Source organism: Pyrgilauda ruficollis, unplaced genomic scaffold (assembly GCF_017590135.1).
Source record: "Pyrgilauda ruficollis isolate IOZ18807 unplaced genomic scaffold, ASM1759013v1 scaffold21, whole genome shotgun sequence".
Lineage (NCBI taxonomy): Eukaryota > Metazoa > Chordata > Aves > Passeriformes > Passeridae > Pyrgilauda > Pyrgilauda ruficollis.
This window is the reverse complement of record NW_024520318.1, coordinates 8,918,875-8,945,866: the sequence shown is the minus strand read 5'-3', so window position 1 is coordinate 8,945,866 and position 26,992 is coordinate 8,918,875. Positions and strand designations below refer to the sequence as shown.

Below are 26,992 nucleotides of genomic sequence, written 5' to 3'. Positions count from 1 at the left end.
GTAGATACCTTGGGTAGTTCAGTGTAAGGCGCAAGGGAAGGTCCAATCCTCTCAACAGAGCAGTGTAGTTCTGTTGAAAAAAAACCACCTTCTTGCAGATGGGAGTGTCCCTCAGTAAAGCTGTGTTCCCTTGGCACAACAATCACCTTGTCGGGCAGCCCCATCCATGGTGGGAGCACCACGCTGCTCCTGCGCTCTGCCGGGACGTGGCCTGGCAGCTGGAGGAAGGCAGCTCCGTGATGGGGAGCAGGGCTGGGCTGTGCTCTCGAGCACTGCGGCTCCATGGCACAGCTCTCTGTCCCTCTGATGCTCAGCCCTGCAGCCCTCTCATGTCTCCACTGGCACCTGAGGCTTCCTCAAGCCTCTGCAGCTCTGTCTGAGCTCCAGGCCCTGACAGTGGGAGCACCCAGTGGGGCTTCTTTGTTGTCACCTCTTCTGTACAAGTCTTCTTAGGGACTGGTGGCTTATATGTGGAATGTTCTGCTGCTGCTGAAAGAAACCCTCCATGTAGGATGACTGGATAAATCTGCTCCAGGAGAAACTGAGCAAGGGTGTTACGTTCCCAATGGAAGTTATTCACTCCAATGTGGGAGCCTGCCTGGCTTTTCAAAGGAAACAAGCCTTATGTAATCCTGCTGTGTCTTTTTGGAGAGTTCTTATCATGTAACCTTTGAACACACAGGCCAGTTTCAGCTCAGTGGAGTTGGAGTGGAGTGGAGAGATGTCAAATCTCTCCTAGAGATGGGTGGCTGAATGATGAGTGTCACCATGAGAGAGAGGATGGCAGCTTGAGGGTGGCTCTGCCCCAGGCGCACATCCATGGCAGGTTAGATTCTGGTGAGTTCAGCAATCTTGCAGCTATGGCTGATTTAGAGAAATAGCCTGTTCTGCCCCAACCATGGCATGCTCCAGTCAGTGCACACTACCACCATGTCTGACATCAATCCAAGGGTATTCAAGGAATTCACAGTAATGCTCCCTCATCAGCGTCACAGAAAAGAAATGTTTACGTCTGTAACCATTGTAACTCTTTTTTACCTTTTGACATTTAAAAAAAAAAAAAGAGATGCACGCAAGCCCAGGGTGTCACAGACGCCGTGACTCCCGGGAGTGCACGTCTGAGTACTGCTGGGCCCGCTGCCCCTGGTTGTTTATAAGCCTCTTGAACTATTCCTGTTACCCTTGGTGGCCGTGGAGCCCCAGGAATGATTTTGCAGCCTGGCTGTTACTCCAGGGCCATTGGTGATCCTATATGCATTACCTTTGATCACATGCTGTCCTGTCAGATTTTGCTCTGATGCAAGTCATCATGCCTGTGTGACTGTAACATGGCCCCAATTAAAGTCAGTTATACACTTTTTATTTCAAGGTACTTGGGAAATGTTCCCTGGAACACTGTAAATCAAATGTTAATTACTATTAAAAAAATATTAGTCCTATATCAAACCTCTGGGTAAACCCCTTATGGTTCGTAATCTAATTTCAGTAAACGGATCAAGAGGAACATGGGTTTCAAGAGTGAGCTGGAAAGCACTCTGGCATTCAGAGGTGCTTTCCGTGGCTTGTCCTGTAGATGTCCAGCCGCCCTCCCGGTGCACTTCCCAGATCTGTCCTGTCAGGAGAAGGGACAGCTAAGAGTCAAGTTCTTGACATTTCTGCTGGGTAGGGCAATGTGTCCTCTCTTTTCCTGTTTTGTTTTTCCCATCCTTGGCAGTGCTGGTGGGTCTGTAGACCCACAGGCTCATCCTTGCTCAGTCCCAGCTCTGCACCAGACGTTGGAAATGAAGTGGTGATTTCTCTGTTTTATTGTTACTGCTGAGAGAGAGGGAGATAAAACTGATGCCTCATTTATTTACATTAAAATAAGGATTAGACTGGGACCCAGCTGCAGGAACAGAGAATTCAGCCACGATGCCAAATGCGCACGTATTTCTGCCATACAGTTTGTACATAAAATTGAAACAATAAAGGGAAATATCTTTTATCCTTGTTTTCATTTTTATTTTAAAGCTAGACGATGTGAACTCTACAATTTACCACACTATGAAGTGAACAATCCTTTCCAGCATATTACACAATGTGACAGGTTTATTACACAGCCCTTCCCGTTGTGAAGAAAGAGTTTTGCTCCCATAAAGAAGATGGGCTCGCTTGTGCTGAGAGTTTGGGGTTTGTTCTGTGGATTTATGGCACCTTTGAAACTTTGAGACCATCTTGCTTGTCCAAATAACAAGTGCACTGTTTTGGCCCCAATTTAGGAAAGTAATTAGTGTCTGTTCTCACTCATTGGAATTAAAGCAGAAGGATCAATATAATGATTGTGTATTTTATGCAGTGGAAAAACACTTATTAGAGTGGCAGTTTTTGTGCTGTGTTATTACCCCTCTCTTTTGTGTCATATTTTGATGGATCCACCTTAATTTCAGTTGTAATCTTCTTGGGTCAGGAACATTATCTCTATTGACTGTAATGTGCATTGGCCTAATGGCAGTATATTAAAAAAATAAAAAGTAATTTAACTCTGTGTACTGTAGAGCACTCTAAAAGTGAGAAAGGGGACAGGGGGAGCCACCCTGTGACATGGGTTTTCACGGGATATTTGTAATCAGCTGGAGGGGGAACAGATATCTCACTCCTTTGGAGTCCTCCTTTGCACAGTGTCCAGAGCTGAGCCTTGTTTGACATCAGAGCTGTTGGACAGATCCATGCTGGGGTTTGCACTGGAGCAGATGGAAACTTTCTCTAAGCACAATAGAGCAGCAACCTCATCCACATGTGTGCAGAGTACTTCATCAAGCACTGTTAGCAGCGGGGGGACAATTTCCCCTGTCTGGGACTTGTTTCTAGATTGTTGGCCCCTCTCCAGTTAGCTCTGGGTTCAGAGGCTTCTGCTTAGCCTTGAGAGGAGGAACAAGTGACTGGGAATGCTGAGGTCCTGGAAGGAGCCTGGAAAATGGTTGGAAAGATGATCTGTGGGTGTGTTGTGTGCCTCTGTGGGAGGCAGTGTGGGTTCTTCACACCTCTGTCTTCACACAGCATGGGTTTGCCCAGGTAGAGATGTGTATCCTTTGGGATGGAGAGCTGTGCACTGAGCTCCCCGTGGAGCTTTCTGGTATTTGGTGTGAATCTGTTCTTCATTTTTGGTAGGAGAGGTTAGTCACCTTTTTCGGTGGTGAGGAGAGGAGGGAGGGTCTCAAGGCAGCCAGGTGTAAGTCTAGAACTGCCTGTGTGGACAGCTGTGCTTTTCTTATCCCTGTTGGATGTATTTTTCTCTAAAATTGGAAACTTTCTTACCTTTGCAAAACCCTAATAATTTAAAACATCTACTTCAAGTGAGATACGCAAAAACAGCCCAGGGTAGTGCCTGGTGAGTGTTTTGCATCTCCAGCAGACACAAGTGTCTTTTTTATGGTTTGAATTCCTGCTGAGTCCTCTGCCAAAACTCAGGGAGAAGTGAATGGCTGAAAGGCTGTATTTGAAGGCTCAGCAGCCTCTCTCTGGGGACAGGAGCAACATGACAGTAGTAATTATACACTTTAAAAAAGCATCCCTTTCTTTCTGCAGGCAGTTGTGCAAAAGTCTTGGACAGGCTGGAGAGATTGAGCCAGAATCAGAAGGGATCCTGACGGAGTACGGTGTGGATTTCTCTGACTTTTCCCCTGAAGTCTTGGAATGTCTTCCCCAGAACCTGCCCTGGGTTATCTCACCAGCAGAGCTGGCCAAAAGAAGAGATTTAAGGTAACAAAAAGCATGGTCCCACACTCCTTAGGTTGGTGCAGGGTTGTGCTATTTTGTTTTGTTTCCATCATGTTTTGTAAAGGCACCGACTTTATTACATGTATCATGTTATACCTTACCCGTGCTAGAAAGCATAAAGAAACTACTTTTGACAGTACTGACAAACCCAGAAGATCAGTTACTTGGAGAAGCATTTTGTGAGACAGAGAGGCTTTTCCTCAAAAGAACTATTGAAAATTGAAAATTTGGTGTTCGGCACCTAATCTGAAAGCTTTATGACTGTGTCTGGAATGTATTATGCATTTTCTTGGTAATTTTGTAGCAGAGATTTTCTGGATGCCTGGCAGATCAGTGATGTGGGACATTGTTACTCTGAGACTTAAGACAGATAAAGACTGTCCACCTACCTCACATCAGCCATCCCTGCAAGCCAGTGCTGCTCCCAACCAGCTTTCAAGAACTTCAGAGCCTGTTGAGTGGCAGACATTGACATTGCTGGACTACCCAAAACTAGTGGATTTGCTACACTTTTAAATGTCAGATTTTAGAGACAATCTTTACTAAAAACTATTTAAAGACCAAAGAAAAATGATTGTTTAGAACCTCACTTTGCAATAAAAGATGATTCAGGCAAGCAATAAATACATTATTAACAAGACAGGATGTGTTCTGCTTCCAGCCTTGCTTATGCTGGAGCATCCTGACTCAGTTGGCAGACTCATTGCTTCTTGTGTAATGCTGAGGTGAAGCAGCCCTAGGAGGCTGATTCCTCTGGACACTGCACTGGTACAAACACCTGTATATATGCAGTAAGCTCCTCTTCCTCTTCATTTATCTGTGTTACTGGTATGGACATTTAGCAGTTTGAGCAGATAAGCTGATAAACTGCAACCATTTTTATTTCAAGGCTGAAAATGTATTTGTATCTGTACCTGTACTCCAGGTGTTATTTTGGACCTAATTCTTCTCTGCAGCCTCCTTACTGTTTCAGCTTTCTGGATTTCCACTGCCATACAGTGGAATAATTCAGCAGAGAATCACACTCCTGATTGACTAATGCTAACAACACTCACATACCAGATTCAGATTGCAAGCTTCAGGTAGCATTAAAAAAAAAGTAGGTACTGAATGCTGCTGCTCAGATGTCACTTGAAAGCACTTGTTTTTATATTCTTGACTACAGTTCAGTAGTCTTCTCTGTTTCTTCTGACCGAGTTCTTTTAAGCAAATAAAGAGCTTGACTTGTCTCCAGACAGACAGTCAGTTTTGGAAACAAATACCAAGTGCATTTCTTGCTTTTAGTGCTGAATTATTACACTGGGACTTATCAAGGTGATAACAGTTTTGCGGTTAAGCCATTTAAATCCCTCTCTGCCCCTTCCTGACCACTGTGCACACTACAAAGTAGATTTCCTTTTGATCCTCTCAAATATAAACATTTAGCAGTCAAAATTTTTAAGACAATTATTTGAGCTTAATTTGCTAATCCTTTTAATGTCAACTGCCACACTGCTGACTAACCAGTCTGTGGTCTAAACACATATGGAAATAACATGAGATTTCTAGTTATGGAAAATAAAATAGAGGTGAGTCTTCCTTGTTATTTCCTCACAGAAAGGGGTTTGTTTACCCAGAAAGAAAATTAATTTTATTCGTAAATGCTGTATGAATTGTAGGGAGGTAGTGTCAGGTAGTTGGAGACCTGGCTGGTATCTCACCTCTGATGGGTGAGACCAGAAGACCTTGAGACTTGTTTTTGACAAGTCCCAAGGTAGCTTGGCCTTAACTTGTTATTAGATATCAGCTTTCATATTGTCAGCAGTGAGTGTGCTGTGGTCTGCACTGTCCTGCAAAGGGCCAGTAGACACAGGCCAGGATGGCATCCAGAGGAACACACCTGAACTTGGGTGTCTGTTCTGGGTGCACATCTGAGTTTTGCCTTGCTTCCCAGGGGATCTCACACACCTGCCTCTGTGAGGGCCCATCTTTGCTGTACTTTGTGCATGGTGATCTGTCAGGCTTCCCAGATTACTGTACAGTAGTCTGAGAGTATGATATAAATTAATTGCAGTGAAATAAAAACTCATCTTTTCTCCTAAAACAGCCGTGTTAACACTTGTAAATACCTCATCCTAATTCAGTTTACATATTGCTTGCTTGACTAGAGTAAACACATGTTAGAGTTTAGCTAAAAGTACTTTCACCTCTAGTAAATCCTCTGCAGTTCTGTAATACGGGACTGTAAATTTTCTAGCATCATGTATAAAAGTTGGATTTGGAACTGAGACCCAAAAAATGTCTTGTATTTTTGTGTGTTTCCTCCTCCTGAGATAACTTTTCCTTGTTTCCTTTTGTCTTGGGAAATGACTCTTTCCTCCTCAGAAGGCAGTTTGTGTGTTCTGCTGACCGGTGTCCGAGGTGTGGTCTGGGAGTCAGAGTTTGGAGCGTGCAGAGAGCAGCTCTGCACCAGAGGTGTTTGTGAGTGTGGTTATAGATGAAAGTGAGACAATGTGTTTCACCAAGCTGCTGAGGCTGGGCAAGAGGGAAAGACATTTTATCCATGCCATCTTGTAAATATGTTCCTTAATCTTCCTGCAAGTCTTTCAGTTTTACAGGAAGCCTGTTCTTGCCATGCATATTCTGTTTGGACAGCAAGTGTGATCTCACCTACACAGCCTGTGTAGAATTGCTTCCAAGAGATCTTTTTTTCCCTCACTTCTCCAGTAATAGCTCACAAAGAAAGGTTTACATAATATTTCAATATTACTTAAGGCAGAAAAGATCCAAACCTTGTGGATGGCTTAGACATGATTTAGCTGGCTTAACACTCTGCTCTGCCACTTTTACACAGTTTTGCCATGGACATCTGTTTCTCACCTGCATGGGTTTATTTGTAAAATTAGACAAGTATTTCACAGGCATTCCCAGCTTACTTGTTTCTAAAGAGCACCCAAAACTTGTAACAAAAAGCACTGGGCAAGTATTAGGTGTTGGCATTGCATCCTGCAGTTGAATTTTAGAGAGAGCATGAAGGTTCATGACGTATCAGAATGTGTGGTTGAGGAAACTTCTCTTCCAGAGACTTTAAATATGATAATACAGATAGGACTGGAGTGCTCATTTTATTATTCAGGTTGACTGGAATTGGTATTTGTTTCATTAGAAGTTTGAGAAATGTTTGGTTTCTGCTTTTAGGGAAACACGGGAGGATTAATGTCATAGAGACAAATGTTGAGGGGTGCAAAGTTTCAACCACTTTCTGCTCTTTTCCAGTGTTACAACATGTAATTTTCATTTCCGTGTTTGCTTTGGGACAAAATGTAGCCCCTGAAGAAAAGAGGGGTGAGGGCAAAGAAGGAAATACAAATTTCAGAGATGGGTGCAGGAGCTGGGGGCAGAGGGAGGGGGAGGCCATTTGAAGAGGTCTAGCCAGGAATCTAAGAAACCCAAAAGCTATTTCTAAGACTCATTCCAAATGTTTCTAATTTCATTCATATCTTTTTGTTTCCTTTACTGCTTAACTGGGACAAGAAAGTAAAGCCAGGAAAGTCCAATCATAGTGGGAAACAAAAACCTAAATATTGGAGAGAGAAAAAAGGCTGTTCTTTGTAAAGCAGTTCTGCCTTTTGCTTGTCTCCCATTGTTGGTGTTACTGTGGAAAATGTATAACATCACTTTTTTGGAAAGTGTTATAACCTGTTCAAGTAGAGATGGTTTATATAGTCTAACATGGAAGAACTAAAGGATATCTATTTCTTTACCATTTGCCTAATAATAAGTGAGCCTGTTGACCTCCGCTGGACTATTACAAATGTGAAACTTGGCACTCAAAATTGCTTGCTCTAAATTTTCCAGTTGCTTTCTCTTTTTCCATTTGATGTCATCCTGCCAACTAGTGATTTTATTATTATAAACAGGACATTGTATTCACTTTTAAGAAGAAATATGAAGCTGAAGGTAAAATTACAAACTGCAGTTTCTCAGCTGGCAAAATACAAAACAATGAGCTAAAAATACTGAGCAGAGAAAGGGTGTTGTGGCAGGGAATGCTGAAATATCTGCAAGATGGATGTGTTCTGAGGAGCAGAAACTGACTTCAGCTGAGCACGGCTAAACTCTGAAGAATCACCAGATTGTTCAACTCAGAAGGCAGATCTAGAGATCATCTACACCTACCCCATTGTTCAAAGCAGGGTTAGCTGGAGCAGGCTGCTCAGGGCTGTGCCCATTTGGGGTTTGGATAGCTCCAAAGATGAAGATTCCACAACCCCTCTGAGGAACATGTTCTGGGGTTCAGAAAAACATGCGTTTTTTCTTTCACGTAGATTCTCCTGTGTTTTGTGCTCATTGTGTCTTGTCCTGTTGGATACCACTGTAAATTGTCTTGCTGTCTTCTTTACTCCCTATATCAGGTGTATTTTCACATTGAAAAGATTTCCCTGCCTGAGCCTTCTCTTCTCAAAGCTGAACAGTCCCAGCTCTCTCAGCCTCTCCTTGTAGGTTGGATGCTCTGATTCCTTAATCATCGTCTGGCACTTCAGCAAACTTACAGCTCTTTGGTGACATCTCCCTGGTACTGGGGAGCCCAGAACTGGACACAGCACTCCACTTGTGATCTCACAGGTGCCAAGCAGAGGGGAAGGATTGAAGGAATGCATCCTTTGGCCATTTGGCAGCATTTCTCCTAGTGCAGCCCAGGAGGCTCTTGTCCGCCTTTGCTGCAGGGACATGTTGTTGGTTCATGTTTAACTTGTCCATCAGGACATCCTTTTCTGCCAAGCTGCTTTCCAGCTGGTTCTTCCCCAGTCTGTGCTGGTGCATGGGGCTCTTCCTCTCTGTGTGCAGGACTCTGTTTTTCCCTTTGAGCTTCATGAGATTCCCATCAGACCCTTTCCCTGCTGAGGTTCCTCTGAAGGGCTGTTCCTCCCACAAGGCTGAAAGGGCAGCACAGGGGGCCAGCAAGGATCCACTGCATTGGCAGGAGACAATTAGTGCTCACTTGCTTCCCTTGCAGGGCAGAGTTACTGAACTTTGCCCTTGCAGGCAAATGAATGCAATGAAGCTTTCAGTTAAAATTTGCATCTTGCTGTTTCAGCACAGGACCTCAATTGCAACGGATCCAAGTTATTGAAAGCCAAATTTGTAATTTTGGCTGCCCCTTCAGAAACGTGGCATCCTTCCTTTGGCTGATAAGGGAAGAAGAGCAGAGGTGCTCTGCTGTGTCCCTCTGCCCACTGTGGAGGCAGGCTCTGCAGCACTGTTGGTACCTGCACTGCAGCTCTACTTTGCATTTATTTCTTTCTCAAGGAGTGTTACAGCTGGTAATGGGGATTAGCACTGTGTATAGTAAGGGTTTGACAGCACGGTCTTTGCTGTAGATGCCCAAGGAGATTATTGGCTGATAAAATTAGAGGTGATGGTAAAAATGGCAGCCTTGAGCTGTGCAAGGGGTGTTGGAGTAAAGCAGTCAGCCTCTGAAACAGATGTCTTTCCAAGGCAGGTGGACAACTTTAGTTAGGAATGAGTGCAGGGCAGATAAAACATCGTTAAACAGCTTGTTTCCTGGAGATTTTCCACTACAAAAAGCTAGTGTTAAGTAGAGCAAGTCTTACTCAGCTATAATAGGATATGTAAATATGCTCTGGTTTCTGATGGAAACTGAGAAATGACTTGTTTAGCAAATGTATAAGCAACATTGCTTCAGAACTAACTGTTATCTTGGAGTGGAGAGACAAAAAGGGCCAGATTATGATCTCTGCTCTCACTGAGCTGTTCTGTGACTGATTAAATGTTCTCCATAAGAGATACATCGGATTAGATACACAGGTGACATACAAAGGATTACTCAGTGATGTCTAAGCATATCAGATCTAGTTCCTCTGTAACATGATTGATTCCAGAACCTGGTGATAGTGACTGTACCTGCTCTGGCTACTTCTGCTTTCCAGGCAGTCTGGGGGACTGTACCATTCTTGGACTGATGAGGAGAGCTCATGTTAGCTCCTTTCTCTGCCATTAGCTGAGTAAGTAAAGCTCTGGAGTAAATGCTCAAGGTGATGTTGCCAGTGATGTGATTCAGCTCCTTGCTTCTGGTTGGCTTCTTTTGGTCCTCCTCTCTGTTTTCATAATGTTTCATAATGTTTTCTACTACTGTATAGCTACAGCAATTATGGTGGCCCTGTTTTGAACAAAATGATGCATGGTCTGTGCTCTCAGATGCTGTTACCAGTGCCTGGTGTAGAGAGACACAGGGCAACTTTATCTTTTTCCTTATAGGAAGGTGCATGTGATCATTGGAAGTGCAGCTTCCAGCAGAATTGGTGATCTGTGGTTGGATAGGATTTTTGCTTTCTGATCTTGTTAGGCCATCACACCTAACTTTGCTTTGTTAGAAATCTGTTTAGTTGAAAAACAGTAATAACTTTTGTACCTAGATTGTTATACATACAGTCTTGTTCTTGCCTGGATATTTATTTTATGTGGAGAAGTGGAGGGAATAACAAAAGGAGATGAGGATAAAATCTTAAATAAGTGTCTCTGTTTCTTACTGGATTCCACTGGATCACAAAGTAGGGTTTTGATGAGCAGAGGAAAGTGCCATAGCCTCTTATATATGTTTTATATATATTTTATATATGTTTATATATGTTTAGTGGTGCAGTTCAGGTGTGCCAAATACTGCCTCTTTACTTGATATCAGAGTGCTTTGCTGGTGCCCTGCTCTCCCTGTATATGTCAGATAGCACAGCGTGGGCAAGAGATGAAGTGTCCAAGTCCTGGTGTCAGCCCAGGTATCTATCTCTGGTGCTGCAGCTGCAGAAACCCAGAACTACTCCAGCTGGTGAGGTGGTGTATCCCTGCAGTGGTATTTTAGAGCTGATCACTAGGACAGGCTGGTCATTACAAGGAACAGTATTTTCCTTGTGTTCCACTCTGATCTGAAACATGCTTTAACCTGTCCATCTGTCTCACTTTTTGGGTGATTGGATCTTTGTTACCAGGTTATTCTCAGATCACTCCATAAAAAAACCAACCAACCCATAAATCGTAATATAGATGGCCCAAATGCAAGTGTATGAGGCAGAGCTGTCCTGGAGATATCACAGCATGGATTAGAAGTGGGACAGTCTGGAAAAGACTAGCAAAAATATTCTGGGAGATAAGAGATTGATTTACAAGGAAGGATTAACTGTTCAATGTGTATCTGCCAACACTGAAACTAGAAGTTTGTGAAAGATATAGTAGTTGATAGTTAAAAATATGTGGACTGAAATGAAAAAATGAGAATCATTTACGATGGTGGGAGGATAGAAAGGGGTGTTATAAGGACAAGTAAGGTAAAACACAGAGGAAGCCTTTCCTGTGCAACCCAAAATAGACTGTAGTGTAGACTGCTAAAGAAAGGGCTGAAAACTCCATCACTAAAGATGCTTGATACCATACAGGAGAAAGTCCTTGCAAATGTATTGTCATGAGCAGCCTGGCTGTGACCTATGGGGGCTGGATGACCTAATGTCTCTTCCATTTCTCACCCTGTGCATCTATGATTAAAATAGTTTATATAATGCAAGTGCATTTTCAATTACACTTTGCTTTCTTGCGTGGGATAGCGGTGGTGCAGAGAACTCATTATATTTGTGGCACAATTACAGCATGACTTGTAGAAAATACTGCTGGTACTTGGCCTCCCAGAGACTCTGATCTCGTTTATAAATATGTTTTGGCTTTTCAAGCTATATAGGTATAAGACTCTAGTGCTTTTTTTGCTGTCTTCCCTCTTACTTGGAGGCCATAAATATGGAGGAAAGAAGAGAAGGATAAATAGAAGGAATAATTGGTTCTGGTTCAGCAGTCCAGTGAACAGTCCCTGGTGAAAATGTAAAAGTTTATTGTTGTGGATGTGTAATACACCAGGAGTCATTGTCAGCTGCTCTCTTGGACCGAGGTCTGTTTTCTGAACCAGGACAGGACATTAGCTAAAACATAAACACAGAGAAATTAAAAAGAGTAGTGCTGGTTTGAAGTTGGGCTTTCAATGTATTTTGTGCTCTGCTGGATTTTTTGGGGGTTTATAACACTAAGTGTTTGGAGGGATTAGTTTTTGCTTCCAATAATTTTATAATTATAGTTCATTTTTAAATTTATGCACCATGCCAAAAGAGTTTTGTGATGTGTCAATCTGTTACAGGGCATTCAGAGTGCCATCAGAGATTTGTCAGGGTACTTCTCTTGCAGGCATATTTTTAAAATATATTCCTTTTAAGAGGCTGTCTTGGAAGCAGCCACTCGGGTTTTAACTAAAATCTGCCAGCATCAAGTGTGACAAATGTGGTAGACACTACAAGTAATAAATGTCTTTAGGAGTGAGATGTTGAAGTCTCAAGTGCTCAGGCACTGATTGGTCTCTGAAATGTCTCTTGGAGAAAGGGTACTCTGTCCTGATTTGAGTGATGAATATTAGCAGATTGATCCTTTGCTTATTGGCACTTTCTAACAAACCTGCATTGACACTGTGCTTGAGCTGGGTTTACTTGTGATTGAAGAACGAGATTGATTTCTGTGGTTGCCATAACAATGGGATTGTTGTGTGAAAAAATGTTAGTAGCATTCACTGGAGTGAGTTGACAGCTCTAGGATGCCTGTTCTCAAATTAAAACAACTGTTTCCAGCTCTGAGAAATGGTGTCTGCGTAGCTTTTGAAGATGGTGCTCAGCAGGGTCTTAGAAATGACCTGAAGAGCTTTAAGATTCTAAAAGTGCCTTTGCTATGCTTAATTTTAAAATGCCAGCTTTAGGCTGGAGTTAATAAGGGTAAATCAGGAGGCTGAGCTTTCGCTCCCACCAGGCTATTGTGTGTATTCACAAAGTGGAGAGAACAGGACAATCTAAGGAGTCCCTAGAAGAATGTAAATGCACTGCAAGTGTCTAGACATGCAGTCAGTTGTACTGTGTCTTAGCACTGACATACTCAAGTTTAAAGAAGGCTTGTGCTGCTGAAACTTTAATAAACGTTGGTCATTCCTGTCTCACCTCCAGCTGAAGCAGCCTGGACTTTGGAAATGGGCTGATGTTTCTGCAAAAGATTCAGCTTGGTGCTTCAGGGGCCTTTGGATGACTAGAGGGACTGCGGGCCATGACAACTGAGCCTGGGGTGGGGCAGGGTGTCAATGAGCTGGTTGGGTCTTGAAGGCTGGAGTTCACAGACAGCAGGTTTCAGCCACCTTCAGGCTTCTGTGTGTTCTTTGTTCTCTTTTGTAGTTGTTTTGGATGTGTTGGTCTTTGTAAATGTCTAGTGAACGTCACAGGAGATTGCTTTGATCTGAAAGTTGCCCTTGGGAGGGGAGTCAGAATGGTGGGGGTTAAATAAGGTAAGTAAGTTCAGGTGCCTGTTTCTATCAGCTTCCTAACAGGGAAGTGTAGAAGTCTCTTTTCCCTGGTGACAGAACCTGTGGTTCAAAGCTGCACCAGGGGAAGTTTACACTGGATATTATGAAGCCTTTCTTTACCAAGAAGGTGGTCAAACACTGTAACAGATCTCCTAGAGAGGTGGTCAATGTCCCAACCCTGTCAGTGTTTAAACGGCATCTGGACAAAGCCCTCAACTACAACATGCTTTGGTTTGGTCAGCCCTAAATTGGTCAGGCAATGGGACCAGATGATTGTTGTTGGTCCCTTCCAACTGAAACAGTTCTGTTCTGTTCCAGTTCATTCACTTCCCTTCCATTTCCTTGTATTCCATCCCTTGTGTCTGGGTTTCCTGTTGGAAGACTTCCAGTAAGACCCTGCTCAGCACCTTCCTTAGGTGCTTTGATTTTCTTGCAAAGAATCTCTCTCTTTTTCTCTCATGAGACTTGGCAGTCCAAACTCTGCCCACAGCCTCATTCCTGAGCACTCCCAAGTTCAGACAAATGTTAAAGCTGGGGCTTCAGCCTGAGTGACTTGAGATGGTGGTGGCTGCTGCCAGGACCAGGAGGAGTGCTGATCTGCATCACACAGGAGTATGGACATGGTTTGGCTGCCAGCTGACTTGTGCTTGTGTTGCCTGGGGTGAAATTCCTCCATCCTCTGCTTTGCCTGGTTCCTGAACAGCTGGGTCATACTTTGCTTCTTAAGTCCTCTGCCTGCCATGAAAGGTTACACCAGCTGGTAAGGACAATGTCTTGCTTCATGAAGGGTTTTCTGAAGCTCTAGTGGGTACATGCAGTTCTCTGGACTGGTATTTCATGTTGTTGGCATTTATTAGTGGTGAAAATCTGGGCTCAGTGTCTCTGCTGGTGAGTTGACTCATCTGTGTGCTGCAGCTTGGGAAGATCATTGAGTTATACAGGAGCATCTGTAGGGTGCTGCTTTGTCTGCTGTGCACAAAACTGGCACTTTTCTCCAAGCAGCAGGAAAATTGCACTGGTAACACCCAAGCTTTGCCCAGCTGGGTGGTCATGCCAGAAACCTTGCCTCTAATACAGCCTGAGCCCGTGGCTTACCATTGCAATGCTTCATCCTGATGCAGGTAGCCTCTCTCTTGAGCAAAGAGTGAACCCTGACCACTGGAATTTGTAATCTCCTGATGTCGTAGGTGTTCATATTTTATGGTTAAACTAAGTGGTATGTTTAATTCTGAACAGTTTAACTGGCAAAAATGAATATATTGTACCAATCTTTGAGGCACCAACTGTGCAGTGTTTTCTCTGCTGATTCTTGTGAATACCTTAGCATAGATGTATACATAAATGTATGTATTTGCACAAAGTAAAACAAACTGCTGTTGCAGTCCTGTGATCTGTGAACATTTTAATTACCGTGACGGTAATTCCAGCTCACCAACAGACTACTTATCTTACCTCTACTGCTGCACCAGCCATTTATTTTAGGTCCTGTTAAAGGTAAAAAGACGAACTGCTCTGCAGACATGTTTGTCTGCTTTAATTAGTCTTCCTGAAGCTGCTCAAAGAGCACTGCACTTAATTAGCTTTCCTTAAATTAGGATTGATATACCAGCCTGTATAGGTTGACACTGTCATTACTGTGTAATAAACTAAGTGCTCTATTCTGTAATTCTTTTTCCCCAGGTGGTTGATTTGCAAGATGCCAGACAGAGCCAGCTTCAGCAGGGCCCTTGTCACTGCCATGGGGCTAGAGGTGGCTTGGCCAGTGCTGCTGGGGGCTGGCAGGGTCTGGCCAGTCTGGGTGGCTCCTGCTTTCCTGACTCTTGTTTGCAGGTCCACCATGGGCAGTTGTGAGTAGTTCCCCTGATGCTCCCAGAGTCTTGCAGGCATTGCCTTGCTCTGGTGCTTGAAACCTCTGAAACAAGAAAGGAGGAAAGGTTTTGTTCTTCCATTGGCAGAAACTCCATGCCAGAGCAAGTTCACCTCAGCAAGCCTGCATTATACATCTGTTTTACTTGATGGTCCTGTAAAAAGTGGAAGTTTCCACACTGTAATTTTTTTTTTGACCAGTGCTGAGGGATTCTTAAAGGCACATATATATCTCCAGTCTTTTCCAGCATGAGGACCAGAAAATCTCTTAACTCTGTGTGTTTCTATCTCTTAAACCATTTTCTTGTAACCAAATTGTGTGTATGTTAGAACAAGTGAACTTAGATCATCTCATTACTTTTACAAGTATGTTTTAACAATTTGAAATTAATAAACCAGATTTTTATTAGGTGTGATGACAATGAGAGATGCTTCCTTTGAGGCCCTGAAAGAAGGGAGAGAGGGGGATGATCAAGCTTCTTAACCCACAAGGTCACCTTGGTGGCCCTCCAGAAGCTGGAGACAGTGGCAGTTTGTAGATACCTGTAGTCAGTCAGTGCAAATGTGTGTGCATGTAGCTGTGGATTTAAGTAACATGTTCCTCAGCAGGTGCATGAAACATTCTGTCCCTTGTGGTTTGATGAAACAACTCGCTGCAGGCTGGTCGTGATACTGGTGACAGTCAGAAGCCGCAGCCTTTGGGGTGTTGCACAGCCTGACAGCATGTCCGGGCAGCAATTTGGTCAGGCCCTTCCCCTTCACAGGGCATACTTGCCACATAGCTGAGAGCAGTGTTGTTTCTACACCCAGGTGGTTTTCTCAGTTGCCTCCAGGGTCCTCCTGGAGGTGTGTGCAGGGGTGGCTGGTGCAGGGGCCAAGGGTGAGGACAATTTGCAGAGCAGCAGGCAGGCTGTGCTGCCCACACCCAGCCTTTCCTACCCTTGCTTCCACTGCATTGCCTGATTCTCCAAGATGAGAGACAGCTCTCTGTGGCATCCTGGAGATAAAAGTGATACCACTGAGCCTGGAGGAAGAGCAGGTGGAGATAGCTAAGAACGTGAAGGAGCACGTGTGCAGGGTGCACTGCCCTCAGGCTCAGAACTGCATCCCATCATTCCATGGATCCCACATGCCAGCCCTTGTTCCTATGGCCATCTGAAACTTACTTCAGTAATAAAAACTGAAAACCATAAATATAATTAATCACACTCAATAATGTTGTTACTGGTGAGCTGATTTCACTCAGAAAATTTCATCTAGGTGTAGGCCTGTGTGCCAGGATTATTTTACTGCTGTGGACTTGGAGCTCTGCTTTGACGTTGGCTTCTCTTGTCCCATTGACTATCTGGCCATTGGCTCTGCTACACTTCTGAAGTATCCTTATGCCAAGGAGTATCATGCCCTGTTTTACTTGCTCAGTGACTTTCTTACCTCACCTTGCACTCTGTGCCCAGAATAAACGGCCTGTGACAAGCTACAAGTCTAGGTCCTTTGAATAATTCTAAAGGAGAAACAGATTCTGAGCCTGGTGGTTAAACATATCTGAGCTGGTGAGAAATGCTAAATCAGAATTTGGGCCTCACTACAACTTTGTACCTGTGAGTTTATGGGTCTCAGACAGCTGTGAGCTGTGCCTGTGCTGGCCATTCCTGTGCTGAGGGACAGCTCAGAGCCGGCCAGCATGTCCCCAAGGGCAGCAGGCTGAGCACAAAGGGAGGCTGGGGCTGCCCCACCAGACGTACAGGTTTGGACTCTCTGAACTGGGACCACCACTGGCTTCTGCAGTAGACTTGTCTGGCCAAATACATCTCAGCAAAACAGCCCATTAGTTGCTACCATTGTATAAATGTGGCAAAATATTTGGCACCCCTGTTTTCCTGCTCACTTCTATTTAGGGAGGCTGCAAATATGCACCTTGTTGAAACCAATCTGCTAATTTTTACACTGCCTGGAGCTACAATTCACAATGGGTGGCAGATGCTTGTGGTAGCAGGCCCTGAACATCTGGGATAAGCTCTGTATTCCCCTGACACAGGAACCTACATTCTCTTTGAAGCAGGTGTTTTTCCTCGCTCACTTGCAAGATGAAGCAAGCCATTTGTGTCCATTCAGTTGACTCTTTTAAGTGGAATAACTTAAAGATTTACTGGATGTGGCTGGGGAGGGCACTTTATACCCTGTGCATTAATGGGACCTGGTGTAGATACATGGAGGCTGGCACATGTGTGTGTTCCCATACTGTTTGTAGTATTAGAGTGTCTATCTGCATATGCACAGCTCCCTAAAGAGAGTTGCATGGTGCCTTGGACTGGTGGTATCCTGAAATTCCATCCTGGCATGGAATTTTAAGGAACAGATATTTATGGAATTAAGGTTGTTGGCAAACCTTTAAAAATTGGTTGATTTTTAGTGCTGGCACCAACAGATCAAAGTCCTGGTGTAGTTGAAAGATTTTATATCTTTCAGTGTCACAGTCTCTTAATTTGTTTAGATGCATGCAAAGGATCAGAAACTAATGTGCATCTGGGGATTAAGGCAGCTTTGCTATCCAGTCTGAAAGCCAGCATATTCCAAAAGATTTTCAAAGTCTCAGAAGGCAGTGAAGTGCTTTACTGATTTTTATGTCTTTGAAAATCTCTATTTAGTGTGCCTGGTGGAATTACATAAATAAATGCTGCCAGCTGTCTGACACCAGCAAATACCTCCCAGAGCATTTCAGTATGGAAGTGGTGGGGCTGCAAAGCTGGGGACGCTTCTCTCAGTGAGATAGCACCCATCCAGAAAGACTTTCTAATTTCAAGTACACTTGCTGCTTTAAGAATTTGCTGTAATTTTCTCCTCCCACCTCTCCTACCCCAGGAGTAATACCAGTGATTATGCTGTAAGAAAAATAGTGTGTGTGTTTGCATTACACATCTCTAGAAGGGAGTTTCCATCATGATATGAGTCTTTTTGTGGCAGAAAGAAAAGCAGAAAAGCAGTGGTCTGATCTCTTCCATGGCAGCCTCAGCCTATACCATTGTGCTAGGGGATCTTTTAACTAGGGAGGGGCTGAACTTACTCTAGAAGTTAAGATAAAAGCAAAATAAGCCAGCAAACCCATTACTGTACTGACCTCATTGCTCTTCAGCTCTGGTCTCACATTCCTCACAGTGCTTGGGAGAGCTCTGCTGTAGTCCAGAGGTCTGGGAAAGAAGTTGCTGTAGGACAGCCTGGGATGAAGGGAGGTCCTGGAGCAGGAGTTTAGGAAGTTTTATTTGTTGAAGGCTTCAGGTTTTGTGTCTCACTGGTGCCAGGCTCTGCACTGATAAACGTGATGGTTCCTGAGTCAGATGCTTTATTTGTCCCATCTGTATGGCCATGGGCCATATCTGTAGTCCTACTTGGTGTGTTCCCAGTGTTCCTGACACCCACTGCTACAGGACGTACACATGTGAGCCTTCCAGGGCAGGGCTGCAAATTCCAGGTGCCACCTGGAATGGTGTGGTATAGCACATGCAAAAGGATGTTCAGCTTTTCCTGAGCACCAAGTTGATCTGTAAGATCTAACGAGCTGATTTGGAGCTTGCCCTTCCTATAACTTTCATATTTTTTTTCCCGCTGAACCTGCTTTTCCCTTTGGTCCATAATTGGCAGTGTAGGTTTTGTAAAGTCCTGCATCTCCTGGGTGTCTTTACTGGGACCAAAACTCTCACTCAGTTTTGTCACATTCAGCTCAGTTAGTACATGTTTCAGTGCCTCTGCTCTGTGCTAGCTGTGCTCATGGAGTGTCAGATGGTGTGACATCCCCTCTTTGGCATGGACATGAGGCTTATTTGTGTTCCATTTAACTTAGCAATTAGGAACAATCTATTTTTACTCTAGCTGCAAGGCATCTAGACTTTTTCCTGCTTGTTTCTTTGGAGTGAACTTGATGGGCTAAATTGTTTAGTTTTTGTGAGGGAATATCTGTAATGAAATGAAAGCTACTAAGACCAAGCAGTTAAACCAAAAAGAAAAATGAAAAAATACCCAAGGAGATTCACTTGTCTAAACTGTTTTTTAAAAAATAGATTAGATTTAGAATTCAGATGAGACTGGAAGATGTTTCAGCAGAGTCTTCTGAAAACATGGTTGTTGTTGTCTGGATGTCTCTGATGGGCTCTGTGTTTTGATACCTTCTTCGTGACTGGGAGATAAATTTTTCTTTTCTTTTTTTTCTTTGGATAGGAAAGAATGCATTTTCACCATCGACCCATCAACTGCCAGAGATCTTGATGATGCTTTGTCCTGTAAACAACTCCCTGACGGTATGAGATATATTTTACAAAATAGTTCTAGTGTTTGTATTCAGCTGTTGATACACTTGTATCTATAATTTGTTCTGAAGTATTCTTTGCCAAATATAAGTAGAGTAATAAACTAGTTCTTTTCCTGTTGTTTTAATTGCTTGTTTTTAGAAATCTTGGAGCAGACATCTTCAAACTGCACTCAGACTTAGTGTTAGAAAATGCAGAGCCACAGTGTTTTGCATAATCAGAGCTGTAATTTGATTTGAGCAGATCTCAGCTGTCTCCTGTCATTATGGGAGTTACAGCTGAATAGCTAATACACCACTTCTGCAGGCTGAAGTCGAGTGGAACTTTGACCTTGTGTACACAGTCCATGGGTAAAGGAATCCAGTCTTTTGAAGGTCACTGGCTGAAGTGTTTTTTGGTGTTTATGGGATGCTGGGAATTGTCAGATGAGCACAGTGTGCCTTATAAGTTGTGTTTTTCTTCTCATTGCCTTTTGAGCTTTCTCTTCTGCCTTTTTTGTACTTTTACTATGCCATAAGCCAGCAGAACAGAAAGTAAAGCTCCAGAAGCCAAATCTTGATGATTATGACCAAAGGAACTTCTCTCTTGTAAGCTTACTTTGCCATCCAAGCTCAGCTCATTTAGTTTGATAAGATCCAGTAACAGGCTTGGTTAGAAATATTGCATGATTATATTAACCTATCCACCCCTAATAATGAAGATAAAGGTCGGGTTTTTGGGTTTTTGTTTTTGTGTTTTTTTGGTGTGGGTTTAGTTTTTCTTGCTCTTGCTTATCATCACAATATGATATGACATACAATATGAGATCCAAAACATAATTTCCATTTTTTAAAGTTGATTTCATACTGTGCAATGTGGCCAATGAATTGTAATGTCATTTAGACCCAAGTACAGAGTACTATAACAGTGCTGTAAAACGGATAAAAAAAGCAGTGGTGAAAGACAATTTGAAGCCAATAAAATTAATTGTACTCTACAATAGCAGTTTTGAGGCAAGATTAAGGAAAAAATGCCATTCTGTTTCACAGAAAATTGAAAGAGTCTTCTTGAGAGATCCTAAGCTGAGCTCTGTTCTCCCTCTTTCCACTTTGTCATCTGAATCACTGGAGGTTTATGACAGCATTGTGATCCCACAGGTCCTCAGATCTAAAGTGTTGAAACTCTGTCTTCTGACCATTTACTGTTCACATACATGTGGGTTTTTAGATGCTGCAGGAACCACTCAGTCAGCTGGTTTGTGGTGCATTGTTCTCTTACCCATAAGCCATTTGGAGAAAGTGTTCAAAGAAAGTACCAGTGTGAGAAAGAATTCTTCAGAATTCTTTCTGCCAGAAAGCCTGCAAAGCCATGGCAGCCCTGCCACTTGTGCCTGGGGCTTGTGGGTATAGGTAGTGATGAGGGATGTGGCCACAGTCCTTAGTTTGCATCCTGATGGGGAATTTAGAAATCGTTCATTCCATCAGCCTGTTCCTGGCTGGGACTGGGCTCTGTCTCGCTGGGGACATGCTTCTCTTCAGTTTCTGGCACAGGGGACTTCAGCCCACAGACCTGCAGCTGGCAGAAGACACCCGGATGTATCTCCTGTCACAAGTTCCTGGGACGTTTTCTGGCATGCAAATTGAATCTCTCCGGACTTGTTACTTTTTTGTCCTTGTGTGAATTTAACTTGTTGCTCAGTGATTTTCAGTCTGTGGTCCACTGGCCCCTGTGGCGCTCTGTAGGGTGCTGTTATAAGCCCATGAAATATGGCTGGAGAAATGGGGGGTAATAGTCCATCAGCATAAGTGAAATTTTCTAAGGTATCTGTACTTTGACTTAAATTTTTTTCAGGAATTTCCAGACTTAGGTCCAAAACCACTGCTGGGGTCCTTTGGGGTCAATTCTTTGGGTTCACTTGCTTGCAAGGCTGTGGCTGTTTGCAGCTCTTCAGTGTTTAGGAAGAGCCCCTATGGGAACCTCAATCTTATGCTTGTAGAGCCTTTTGACATGTTTTGGAGGTACCCTGTGAACTTTTGGCTCTAAAAGTTGCTGTGATGGCTGCAATTATTATGACAAAGAGTTGTTTTAGAAATTAAGAGCGTGTCCAGGTCTGGCAAGGCTGAATCTCTCAGGAGGGCAAAGTTGTGTTAAGAGTTAACGCAGCTTTTATTCCAAATGTAAATGTGGTTACAAGAAATTGTTATTTTTTCCATCCCTTTTGCCCATATGTAAAACACTTTAAAAAACCTCACAAAAAAATCCCAACATGAGCAAACCACATATCTTGGCATCCTCATGATGTCAGGAGATCTCCAAAAATCAACAGAGAATGCAGAACCTAATTCAGAATTCTCTGTTGGTGTATAGCACACTGAATTTCTACAAAAATCACATTAATTGCCCACACTTCCTCTATCAGACAGCTAAATCAGGGCATTTCAGAAGATTTTGGAAAACTAAATTGTCTTTGAGTATTCATTGCTAATTTATTCAAGACTGTGACAGTTTCTTTGCTTTGAAGGATCTTAGGCAGCAAGCAGAGAGATAAATGACTGTCTTTGCACCTTTGTGGAGTTTCCAGCCTCCTCTTACCAGATCTGGTCAGTGGATGAAGGATTCACCCGTGCTACATCCTCTGTAGAAGGTGGAAAGGAATTTTTTTGCTGAAGTAGTTCACAAATCTATCATGAAGAACTACCCAGTAGCAGAGTGTCACTAGCAGAGGAAGCATGGGATGGCTGTGGGAAGAGCTGTATTTTTAATGGAGCTTGCAGTAGGATATTGCAGCAGTTGGAAACTTTTCCAGGGATATATGTTTTAAGTGGGCCAGTCTGGTTTTGAGAGGATTTTATATTGGAGTCTGTTTCTGATTAACGGCCGTGCTCCTCGTTATTGTTTAATGATAGCAGTAGGGAGGTGAGCTTGCTGTTCACATTTGTGAGTGTATATTTTAAAAGAGATCAGCTCCAATAAAGAAGGAAAATAGGGTTATTTATGTAACAGCTGCAGAAATATGAACAAACTGTACTCCATTTAGATGATTCAGCAGAACCTTGGAGTAAAAGATGGCTCTGGCCTGCACCTAGTTTCTACAGCCTTTGTAGAGCTTTCAGGGTAGCTTGAGGTTTTAAACAAGTTCATTTCAGTCAATGCTCTTTTGTGATCCTTTCTGCACGTCTTCTAGCAAATTGCTGCAGCCAAGAAGGCACAGCAGAACCATTCTCAGGTCGTATGGATGTTGCAGAAAACAGCTGTACTATTTTCAAGCCTGAATGTTTTCACCCAGGGTGCAGAGGTTTAAAGATTTATTCTGCTCTCAGCATGGCAGGTGACCTGTGAGTCCCGGTGATGCCGGGCATGTTTCTCACACTTTCCAAACCTCTTCTGGGCATTCTCTGCCAGAGGTGCTTGTATTTCTGGTAATGTACACTGATGCAGTCATGTTTGAAGGCTGCTTACTGGTAGGAGTAGAAATGGAATTTAGCACATTTCAAGGCAGACAGTTCCTTCTAGTGAAAGGTCAGGCCATGATGGGAAAATATGGAGCAGAAGTTATGGGGAAATATTTTTGAGGGGTTGTCTTTTGCTGCTGATCTCAAAGCAGTGCTTTGGGCTGTACTGACAGAGCTCTGTACATCTTTTATTTGTATATTAATAACTAACATGGTTCTCACTTGTGTTTTTCTTTCATTCCTGTATTCTTACAGTCTTTTACAAAGTAATTTAAGTTCAAGTAATTTACATCTTTTTTAGGAGGAATTGTTGTACTGCAGAATAGAAATATTTTCTACAGACTGTTTGCCCTGTTTTCCACGTCCTTAGTGACACTGGCTGTCTGCATTTTGGAGTGAGGCCATAAATAGATGCAATCATTGACTCTTCCCAGTGTTTGCCTGATGACCTAAACAAATGAGGCTTCTGCAGTGTGCAGCCCCCTGTTTTTTTCTGTTTCCTTTAAATCCATTCAATCTGTTGGTGAATGTTAATCAGATGTACCTCAGGGAAATGGGATAGAAACATCAAACACATTATGTTTCTGTAAGTGTCATAATGGGGTATAAGCAAAGCAGAGAACTTTTCCTTGTGACCCAAATCTGGGAAGAGTGCAGCATGACCTTTCTGCTTAGCACAAAATTCCTTGTGAGCTGCAGTTTTTGGGAAAAGAGATTGAGACTTAGATCTCTGTTCGAGGAGCCTATTTCACACATTTTAGCAAAGCCAACTCATGTTTTGCCAAATGTTGATAAAATTCTCCCTTTTCCACTGTAGGCCTCCAGGCTCTGGGGCTGCTTTTCTTAGACCTGGACAGCTTAGTAGACATCTCCTGGTGTGTGAGCTCCAGAATCTTGCACTTGAAAAACATCTGTAGAGCCCTGGTAGCCCCAAGATGTCCTCTACCATCTCAGGAGACCACCTGGTCTTCCTCTCCTTTGACCTGCATTCTTTCCTGGTGCAGTTTGCAAGCACTTAGGATGTTTTAATTTTGCAAAGTTCTGTGCACTTACATTTGATTTTTAAGATGTAAATGTTCCCTCTTCTATTCAGCTTTGTCTCCCTGGCTACTTAAGGGCTGCAGGGTGACATTTACTCTAGGGAAACGTGGTACAGGACCCTTCAGCAAATCCCTTTGTCCCTGCAGGACAGAGTATCAGGAGAGTTTGTAAATGGAGTAAATATTTTTGTAAGTTTGTATATCTTTGCTTAAGGTAAACACTGAAGAACAAGCTAGTGTTGGATCAAAAGCTACTTTTGAAATGAATATGGACTTATTTATCAAAAATAATTTATGAAATTACTATGCTTCCTTCTTTGTAAGCTATTTAAGCTGAACAGACACCAGACCTCCAGAGAAAATGACAGAAACACATTGACATATGATTCAAATGTCAAACTATCATAAACTGCAATTTGCTTAGATTTACTGCAGGAGTCAAATATGGGTAAAATAAGATCTATCAGGAGTGGGATTGCATGAAACATTGGGTCAAATTTTACTTTAGTATCAGACAGAATTAGCTCGTCTCTCCTGTTACCTGCTGGTTAATCTGGGGATGTTTTGTGGTGTCACCGGGAGAGTGAAAAAGACATATTGCACTGATTAGAAAGAGGTACGTATTTTTTCTTCCTATTGAGGGCTTGTGGTTGCAGATTCATTGAAATATGCAAAATGCTCTCAGATTTCTGCCAAATCCAGATCCCTGCTGTGCCCCACAGCAGGCTCCTGTGTAGTGCTGGGAGCTGCAGCGCGTGCAGTATATTTTGTCTCCTCTTTTGAGGTAACGTGGGGTTGTGTGAGGAAACACACATCACTTCCAATTTCCAGGTGCAGGGTTGAATGGAATCAGAGGGCTGAATTGAGTCAGCTTTTCTCCACCAAACATCTCTCTTGAAACTGGTGGGACAGCTTGATGACGTGGGGCTCCCCTTGGTTCCCCTGGGAACAGGGCAGGTTGCTCCAAACTGCTGGTGGCTGAAAGGGAAATAGACTGAGCCAAATCCCCAGACAAGTGCAGTAAACTGGCTGTTAAGGTACTGGGGTCATTAAGGAAGTTTGGATTTAGTTAGAGCATTGATTGCTAGAACATAATTTGTTAAAACTTTTTTTTTTTTTGCATATATTTGAAAGCTGCTTGTGGTAAGGTCGATTGAGAGCTTGGTTAAGTAAAATTGGGCAGGATTTGTGATTAGTAATCCATATTTATTGTGTTGGATTTTTATGTCATGTATACATATTTTATAAATATTTCATCCTTATCCCAAAAGTTGGGGGGTTTTTTGGTTTTTTTTTGGTTTTTCTTTGGTCTTTACAGTATGCAAGGAAAGCTGTGTAGCAAAGAGACATGGGATTAAAACAAAATAAAAGTTACATTAAGGTAACAGCCATTAAGACTGGCTGCAGAGCATGCAAACAGATGTGCAAATACCAGTAGAATTACTCATAAAAGTGAGTTTACTTTTCTGCAGGGAGGAGAGATACTCTGGGCAAAGTTGCCTTTCGGATCATTTCAGTTCATGAATTCAGGACCTGGGACAATTCCCCAAAGATTTAGAGGCATGGGATTTTGTGTCCTGATGGACCTCACTGATATTTGTGGATACAAACTTAAAAAAATAGAGTGTCTGATTGTGTATTGAAGAAAAAAAAAAAAAGAGAAAATGCCTTTAAGTAGATGAATAATGGAAAGAAGATCCAGAAATTCTTGTGCAAACAGATCTAAAAGCATTTTGCCTATGATTTCCATTCATAAAAAAGGACTCCAAGGACCAGGAGAGTCTTTGGAGGAGAGCCACAAATGATAAGGGATGACCAGACAGACCTAGAGAGGACAGGACTTTTCAGTGAATGTAGCAAATAAAAGTCAGAAACTGTATGAGGCAAATAAACTTTAGAAGGGTTTATAATATAAATAGCTGGCAGAATGTTCCCTCATGGTTATCTTCAGTCACATGTTCTGTTACATGTAGGCAGCAAAGGAGTTACTGCTGTATATTGTCTTTATTATCAACTTTATGAAGTGGCAGGATCCCTCAGAATCACTGGGTTATTGTTTTAACTTGTTATGTGTTGCAGTGCAGGGTTTCAGAACCCAGATGAACAGGAAAAACATCTTACACAGTAATTCATTACAGTATTTCTTGATTGTCAACTATTATGCTAGATACACAGAAAGAGTGAAACCAATTGCAGATGGAAATGTTTTGGAAATCTTTCCAAAAATAAACAAAACAGTTGGATGGCTAAAATTGAAATCTCAGTGACTTCTTTCTGTTCCCAAAGGAGTTAAAGAAATGTCAGGGCTGTTCTGTGGAAGTACATTGTATGTGTTTGGCCTAGCACTACATCTCAAGGTCTCTTTGAATGCCTGGAATGCTCACTCAGCCTTGGATTACTGTGTACAGTAGAGATAGCACAAAAGGGACTGACCTAGCAGCAGAGAGAGGCTGGTCCCTCCCCACTCTAAACCTTCATTTCAGGAACAGGATGATATCCTACACCCAAAAGTACCTCTCAAAAGCTGCTGGGTGTCACTTCCCATCTCTTTAAATTCAAAGACTGCTGATTTCCTGGTAGAGCCTCTTGAATCAGTCTTGGAATACAAACAATTGATGACGTGAATACCAGAAATTGTCCTTTTACCTTCGTTGTGTTGGCTGCACACCTCACTGCTGAGAGGCTGCCGAGAGAGCTCAGGACAGTCTGCCTTGGTAACTCTTCCCCACCAGCAGAGATTGCTTTCTGAGCCAGGAATCTGAGTCACAGCAGCACAGCCTTTGCCTCTGTGTGCTGATGTCTTGACATGTCTTGGTGAAGGGTGGAAGATCCATCCTCCAAGTGTTGAATTTGAGCCTGCATGACAAAGATTCATGCTGGGTCTAAGTTTTAAGTAGTCATCTAGAGATTCTCCCAGATGTGACCATATAAATTAGTAATGGCATTCAGTGGATAAATCTGATGTGTTGGGTGTTTGTAGCTCCTCTTAAGTTGCTCATTACTTGAGTCTTGCAAAGACATCGATAGTTAACAATAGCTCCAAGTGGAACTTTGTGTTTTGGCACCTCACAAGGTCTGTTCATCACTCATGCAGGCACAGAGGAAACCAGCTCTGCTGTGAACCTCTGCAGTGTAAGCAGGTACCAGCACAGGAACGGGGACAAACCTGCATGGCCAGAAGGTGGGACACAGGCATTGCTGCATAAGGAACCACTGTGTCTGGTCTCAATCTTC

The 26,992-nt window shown here is 42.9% G+C and overlaps 1 protein-coding gene across 2 annotated transcripts in view; it reads left to right on the top strand.

Moving 5' to 3' along the window:
* DIS3L2 (DIS3 like 3'-5' exoribonuclease 2) overlaps window positions 1–26,992 on the top strand; it is a 181,360-nt gene that overhangs the window by 74,602 nt on the left and 79,766 nt on the right. For both annotated transcript variants that reach the window (XM_041467906.1, XM_041467905.1), the window contains exons 10-11: window positions 3,565–3,738; window positions 19,199–19,278. In XM_041467906.1, coding sequence (XP_041323840.1) covers window positions 3,565–3,738; window positions 19,199–19,278 — 254 coding nt within the window. The remainder of the gene's footprint in view (window positions 1–3,564; window positions 3,739–19,198; window positions 19,279–26,992) is intronic.